This window comes from Phytophthora parasitica (genome assembly GCF_000247585.1).
Source record: "Phytophthora parasitica INRA-310 unplaced genomic scaffold supercont2.28, whole genome shotgun sequence".
In the NCBI taxonomy this organism is placed as follows: Eukaryota; Oomycota; class Peronosporomycetes; order Peronosporales; family Peronosporaceae; genus Phytophthora; species Phytophthora nicotianae.
The window spans coordinates 368629-376298 of record NW_008649014.1 but is presented as its reverse complement, the minus strand read 5'-3'; the positions used below and the strand labels follow the sequence as shown (position 1 = coordinate 376298).

At 47.9% G+C, this 7670-nt stretch overlaps 3 protein-coding genes across 3 annotated transcripts; all 3 read left to right on the top strand.

The window, feature by feature from the left end:
- Positions 1-965: 965 nt before the first annotated feature.
- Positions 966-1862, top strand: PPTG_12252 (hypothetical protein; the record flags this gene model as incomplete). Its single annotated transcript, XM_008907974.1, has 1 exon — positions 966-1862. The coding sequence occupies one exon, from the start codon at positions 966-968 to the stop codon at positions 1734-1736; it is 771 nt and encodes a 256-aa protein (XP_008906222.1). The 3' UTR covers positions 1737-1862.
- Positions 1863-4374: 2512 nt separating this feature from the next.
- PPTG_12251 (hypothetical protein) lies at positions 4375-5703 on the top strand. The gene has a single exon (XM_008907973.1). The coding sequence runs from the start codon at positions 4892-4894 to the stop codon at positions 5243-5245; it is 354 nt and encodes a 117-aa protein (XP_008906221.1). The 5' UTR covers positions 4375-4891; the 3' UTR covers positions 5246-5703.
- Positions 5704-6106: 403 nt separating this feature from the next.
- Positions 6107-7129, top strand: PPTG_23020 (hypothetical protein; the record flags this gene model as incomplete). Its single annotated transcript, XM_008907972.1, has 5 exons — positions 6107-6113; positions 6689-6775; positions 6839-6879; positions 6969-7023; positions 7086-7129. 5 exons carry the CDS (start codon positions 6107-6109, stop codon positions 7127-7129), a joined length of 234 nt encoding a protein of 77 aa, XP_008906220.1.
- Positions 7130-7670: the final 541 nt, after the last annotated feature.

Below are 7670 nucleotides of genomic sequence, written 5' to 3'. Positions count from 1 at the left end.
CTCCTTTTATAATTAAGTACGTTTACGACAGGTCGTTATGGGCATAGAAAAACCAAGCAAATCACACTTGGAAGATTTGAAGGTGAACAATCACTAGCCTTAAAGGCGGCAAAATACCTCTTTTTGATACCGACTATCCTAGATGTGTATACTATAGTTCACTAAAGTGGCTCGCGAAACGGTTAAAGCACGGTTATTGGAGAGTAACTGATTTGGCCAAGAGGCGATTACTTCCCCGTTCAGGATAACGGTACAGTGCTTCCGATTAAGATCGGCGACAATGTTTTGAAAGGGAGAGAGAGAGAGAGAGATAGAGATAGAGAGAGAGAGAGAGAGAGAGAGAGAGAGAGAGAGAGAGATCCACGTGCGGACGTGTAAAAGTGCTACATGTACTTCTTGTACTGCAGCAAGTTGCATAGATGTTTTCATACTTCCTGTTGAGTTTATTGAGTTCATTGTCCCAGGTGAATAGTTTGCCACTCGTACAACGAAAGTCTCGCTGTGATTCTTCGGTGAGGAACATTGCGTTTTTGCGGCTTGCTGTATAATTACGTCATGGATATGAAAAAAAAAATACAAGGATTAAGCTTTGCTCACCGAATCGCCGCGTGGCATAAGTAACATCGATGAACAGATCCCATGAAATGGATTGCACCCTCTACCAGTGGTAGACTCCACCGAAAAATTACGATTTCCGGGTCTCTTGCATGTGACCCTAACAACTAGTCAAAGGGTTGTGAAGTCGTGTACGCAACGCTGCAAGAAGGAAGAATTTGATCGTCAAAAGGATGGGATGGTTTGCTGGATTGAACGCTAGGTTGCAGCACGACCATGCTCAACAGTATTGATTGAGCTGATAAAAGAGCTCATTCAGCAATTTGCCGAGCCAAGAACACTCGACTCGCCTCAGCAACCACATTGGAAGAAGTCTCCAATACCACCAACCACCCTTTCACTCAAGCACCATGAAGCTTTCGTACATCATCGCCTTCGCCGCCGTTGCCGTCGCTTCGACTGCTATGCCCGCCAACGCCGCCACGGGCTTGGCAACCAACAACGCGGCCGAGCTGCAGGTCGTTCGCCAGCTTGGCGCCGGCGGTGGCCTCCGTGGCAGCCAGCAGGGTGACCAGAACCAGAACCAGAACACGCCGAGCACCTCGCAGAACGACGGTAACAACAGCCAAAACGATGGCAAGCAGGTGAAGCAGGACGATGGCAAGCAGGAGAAGCAGGACAATGGCAAGCAGGAGAAGCAGGACGACGGTAAGAAGAAGAAGGAAGACAAGGAAAAGAAGGAAAAGGAGAAAAAGGAGAAGAAGGAGAAGAAGGAGCAGGAAAAGAAGGAGAAGGAAGAAAAAAAGAAGCAGAAGGACGATGACAAGTCCAAGAAGGACGGTGACAAATCCAAGAAGGATGACGACAAGTCTAAGAAGGACGGCGACAAGTCCAAGAAGGACGGTGACAAGTCCAAGAAGGACGATGGCGACAAGAAGAAGGACAAGAAGGACGATGGTGACAAGAAGAAGGACAAGAAGGACGACGGCGATAAGAAGAAGGACAAGAAGGACGACGGCGATAAGAAGAAGGACAACGGCGACAAGTCCCAAAAGCAGGGTGACCAGAACCAATCTCAAAACCAGGGGGAGCAGAACCAATCTCAAAATCAGGGCGAACAGAACCAATCTCAAAACCAGGGGGAACAGAACCAATCCCAGAACCAAAAGCAGGGAGTGTAAAGCACTGCGGCGGGTAGTTGCTGGCACTAGCTCGAAATCTAACCAACATTTACCGGTAGATACCACGTGTTGTACACAAAAGATACTACGCTAGTGTAAATACCAATTCAATCAACGTCCATTCGTAACTTTATCTTGTTGGTCTTAAGGACATTAGGTTTTCATATCAATGATCCACCCGAAAAGATAGCTTCGTTCAAGTAGACTCTAAAGGTACTGTGTTTGTGAATCAGCCCTTAGCTATGTTTAATAATATTAAACATAGCTAAGGGCTGATTGGGGATATTATCCCCCTCTGTATTCCGTGTGGGGGAACGCCGCTGTAAAAAACATCTTTTCCGAGACTTCTGAAAATACACGAGACCATACTAAACAAGCGAACTCACGCAAAATTGTAGCTCAGATTACCCCTGCTCCAGTGATTCCTTTATTTCCAGAAATAAAAAGTTTCTGACTGAGGCTCGTTCTTATTTTCCCGCTCCCACCACCCGGAGAGATTTTCCTGCATTTTTATTGGCACTTTTACACTCTGCGACACAACTGATCACCCGGGGTCGTTTTGGTCCGTAACGACGTCAATATTTCGAGTTAGCAAGTGCTGTTTGGATATGTGCTTGCTGTGCTTAGCAACACTACGCGGTTTGTGCTAACGAGTGCAACTTCGCAACCTGCGGGGTACCTCCCATACAACTTTCTACTTTTACCTTCGCGACACATTAAATCACTCGCTGTCTACTTAAAAAAGTCTAGTATAAAAGAATGTAGGTCTCATCTAAATCGATGGTACAGAGCCACAATGCGAGAACTGAGCGAGCAGAGAATTCATTCTCCAAAAATGCCGCCCACGCATCGGCAAGGCATCGATTCGATGAGAGACTGCAACAAAGCAATAGGGATATCATCCCAGGCTTTGAAAAGCGCTGCCTTCAATTCTGGCACGCTATTGAACTGTTTGCCGTTAGCATAGACTTTCCTACTTATAATAGCCCACAAGTTTTCAATAGGATTGAGGTCGGGCGATTTTGATGTCCAATCTAGAACAGCTGTGCCCTGCTCTTCAAAAAAACTCCTTCGAGCGATGAGAGACATGGATACTAGCGTTATCTTGTTGGTAGATATAATCTATGCCGTAGTTTAGGTGTGCAAAGGGGAGGAGATACTCAGACTCAGTGTGGACGTAATTGTCTGAGTTCTGCCTCCCCGTCAGCACGACAAGTGGAAACTTGCCACGGGCGCTAAAAGCAGCCCACACCATAACCGAGCCGCCACCAGCCTGACGCCGTTTGGTGCAGCGTGGTGGCTGGCGGACATCTCGCCAGTAATACTGGAAGCCGTCGGGGCCGTCCAGGTTCCACTTCTTCTCATCGGAGAAGATGATGGACTCCCAGATAGCCCCGGCGTCTTTCTGTAGCAGTATGGCCCCCGCCCAAGCCTTGCGCGCCAGCTTGTCTTCGGCCTTCAGGGGCAGCGTGTTGACCATTTTGGTATACACCAACCAGTCCACCCTAGCGAGGGTGCGCTGAATGGTGCGTACCGTGACTGGAAGGCCCAACTCTTCCTTGATCTTGGCAGCAGAGAGTTCCCCCTTGGCAGCAGCACGGACGAGGCGGCGAGTCTCGCGTTCGGAGAGGGCGGGAGCACGACCAGGAATCTTCGCGCCACTACGAACTTCACGGAGAGCCTGCCCCGAAGCCACTACGCGCCGCACAGTCTGCGCGCAGCGGCCCGCCTTCTGGGCGATGGCCCGGCCGCTGAAAAGGCCTCGTGAAGCCCCTTAATCTTGCCCGCTCTCTGTCAGTTAAGCGGGGCTTCTTCTTGGCTAGGGGCCTCTTCTTCGACGACGGTATTTTCTTGGAAGGGGAAGGGGGGCTTCTTCATGGCCTTGGGCGGCATTTTTGGAGAATGAATTCTCTGCTCGCTCAGTTCTCGCATTGTGGCTCTGTACCATCGATTTAGATGAGACCTACATTCTTTTATACTAGACTTTTTTTAAGTAGACAGCGAGTGATTTAATGTGTCGCGAAGGTAAAAGTAGAAAGTTGTATGGGAGGTACCCCGCAGGTTGCGAAGTTGCACTCGTTAGCACACACCGCGTAGTGTTGCTAAGCACAGCAAGCACATATCCAAACAGCACTTGCTAACTCGAAATATTGACGTCGTTACGGACCAAAATGATCGGTTGTGTCGCAGAGTGTAACATCAAGCAAGACTTGCAAGCCTACTAGAAAACTTTCCTCCTGAGTTTTTTCGCGTGGTCGGGAGCGGAAGATTTCTTGGTACTTGGAGTTTGTATCGAAGATCAAATATACTATAGAATTACTGAGGATTTGCGTGTCAACATGTTAAATATCCAATATTTGTCGAGATACCAACAATTCGGGTGAAAACCTCAATGGCACATGGGAGAGTGAGCTTCACAGGGAATTTTAGAGCTAAGTGGCACATACTGGATATTCGGATCATCGCCCTTCTAGAATTCTGGAGAACAATCCGGAATTCAACCTTACTCGTGTATATAGACAGCATATGACGATTTACCGGCCATACATTTTTAAAGTATCCATGCGAAGGGTACCCACCATTCTCCGCCCAAAGCATTAATGAATACGATGGGGAGGGGGGGGGGGGGGCATTTACGCACTTGCTGATGTCATTTCGGAGTTTACTGTGTAGTGTACGAAGACGGAATGCCACGGACCTCGAGCCACCGCTACCAATCACTAAAGCGATTCGATGAAACTGACTTTCGTGCTTCAAGTGCTGACCTTTTTTGGTGAGACGAAAGCGCAAGGCCACTATTGCTCAATTCGTCGTTTCAAAAGAGAGGAATATTGATGGTAATGACCAGAGCATCACTTCAGTCACTGTGCCCTTGGTGTACAAGTTGTGCTTGCGGGCGGAAGAGCCGGGTGGTGTCCTCAATTTCGCGAACTTCGCTTCTGAGAATTTCGAGCGGCTTTGGGGTACCGTTCATCGTCACGTCAAGGGCTGCTGGAACATTGGTCGTGGAAAAAAATGCCGCTACACCGCCGTAGATGTCTTCTTCATGACGCTCACCTCGCTCAAGCACACATGTAAATGGGGGGGGGGGGAGTACTGTTGCTCGCGTTTTCAAGATCCCGCACTCCAGTTTTCAGGAAATAACACGCAAGTCCATGGACGTCGTCTCACCATTCTTGTACGAGAAGTTCGTAGAGGACATGGATGACCGCTGGGTGCTTGACAAGCTTGTTCGTTCTGGGCATGCGTTCACCAACTCCCGCAAAGTGGGCTATGCTACAGACGCCATCTTCCAGCAAGCTAACAAATCGAACAGCAACATGAACGCGATTCTGCAATACTACAGCGGTAAGCACCATCTCTACTACTATAAAGTGGAGGTGTCGGTACTTCCAAACGGACGTGCCACCAAGGCGAAACAACGTCTGACGCAGGAAAATATCGAGCGAAGAATGTTGGAAGGCACGCGTCGCTGCACTACAGACGGCGGTGGAAATCCCGTTGGGTGACACGCTGGACGTTTGAAGCAACAACTGTACATGCAGTGCACGCTGGGAAGCTGAGCAAGTTGAGAAAGGTGGCTACGCTCCTCAGAACTAACCACTGGAGCTGAGGAGCAACCTACAGAGCTGGTAGGTCGACGGTGCTGAAGGATCAAGCGCTTGCAACTAGCTGCTTTCAGTTAATCACTTTCAATCTTACCTTTTCAAGATCAAGTGTCTTCCAAACTTCGTCCTTCACCTCTCAACGCTGATATCATCATCAACAAAGAAGTGTTAGCGCCAATCTACTATTGTTGGTGAGTTGAGTGGAGAGAGGGATGCCAGCGAAGACGCGCTTATCCAGTTGATCCAAGAGTTTTAACCAAACCTCCAACAGTCGACACTTTTCGATAATAATCTACGTTTCACGCGATTTGTATAATAGGGATCAACTTAATTACTGCGAATATGAACGATTATTGTGCATTATTGTGTATATCCAGCAAATTCGTAAAAACGGGGAGCATTCTCTCTAATACTGCGTGACGTGGAACTTGGGGGTCATGCAGGGACACTACAGCTCTAGTAGATCGAATACTACAGAAATTGCGGTAATACTACACTATCTGTTAGAAGGCTAACCAGTATCTTGTTTTGCTGCGACCCGATATCCCATTTGTGTTTCCTCGTCCTCGCTGACATATCCACCGCACCACACCGAGACGGAGCTGGATGTACCAGTGCGACGACGGCAAGCGGTAACAAGTTTCACCATTCGGTTGGCTTGGTAACGCTTCTCTTTCTCGTTTGCTGTTCATTTATCACGGCACCGATCTCGCAAAGCCTAGCGTTAACCTGCCACCATCATCGCGGAGGGATCTCAACCGAATGTCACGTTGGTAAGTGCGACGCACGTATGGAAAAGAATATCGCAGGATATCTCGCCGAACTTCCAGTTATTCTAGTCAAAGCTTGGCGATTTTTTCTCTGGGTAGGTGTACAGGCACCTCAACTCCCCAATTACAACTTCATCTTGATCGTCTTGACCTGTAGACACTCCAGCGCTGTGGCTTCCGCCCACTTCTCCCTTGCGGGGCTCGGGGATGCTGCCGAAGCCCGTTTATTGCGCGACCCGTCTTGGTCGCTTATTATGCGTTACAAGATCGAGTTCGATTCATCTGAAGTAACATGGCAATGTGAAGTATCTTAGGTATGCGTCGAAAACCAATGGTGCACTATTTCTGTTACTTTTCAGCGTGTCGTCTGCAGAACAGAAATTCTACGTTGTGCGCCTCATTAAAAGCCATGCCTGCGATAATGGCTGCACAGTGCAGAAACTGGTAAATACCAAGGACGGATATTTATCACTAGGGTACCACAACTTTGGTCAAATTTATCACACGGAACATCAAATGATCTCATTGGCCGAAAATAACAGTTCTTTAATAACATGCTGGTTGCTTGACGCAGCGAGCCTGGACGCTACAAAGGAACAGGGAGAAGTGACAGACCTAGTGGACAGTGGACGTGTGAAGATCCAGACTCCGGAGCCAACCGGTACGTGCTCATGTACACGAGGGCGTTCAATGCTTATATTAATGCTGCAGTTATTATCACCAGAACTTCGTATCAACAGACATTCAAACGCGAAGAAAAACGATGTAAGTGTGCTAATATTGATGAACTATATCAAGACGAAGCTAACGGCCGTTACGAAATATGTCACTAACTGCAGTGACTTGTTCACGAGCACTACTTCGTGATCCAGGCGGTCTTCTGCGTTGCTAAAAGGAGTCAAGGTACAGGTGAGTTCTCAAAATGATCCATTAATGTCGTACAGTGAATAACGTGTTCACTATTGCATTAGTTTTGGCTTTCAACTTCTCGGTCAAGCTGACGTCCAGTGGCTAGCTACGCAGTATCTACAAGGCAGCTTAAATTTTATCTTTGACGATCCACAATGCTTGGACGTAATTGTTTTCGAGCGCAGCTAGCTCTTCTTCAATGCGTAAGGTGGTGTTGCTTACCACTCTTTAGATAAAGATGTACCCACAAACAGGATGTCCACCTCGTGAATCAATCCTGTTAAATGAAGAAAAGGTATTTTTTGTGAGGATAATGCTAAGCAAGTTTGGCATATCTCCGGGTTGTGGAATTTTTCTACAGGGTATCACCGAGAATATTCCTTTTGACGGCAACTTATAAATATAGTTTCTTTCTGATACTAAAGTCTGACGAACTCTACTTGTATTTCTTCATCTCTTGGAGGTACGCAGCGAGTTTTCCACACTCGGCAAACGGACAGCCACCAACTACATATGTAATAGACTTTCTCGAGGCGTAACTTGAACGACCGCCTACACAGTGAAGCTGTGTCGGCGGGAATTCCCTGCGCAGTTCCATCTGGAACTGCGTGTTCGCACTGCCGGTTCGGGGCAGTGCGCCTTTCAGA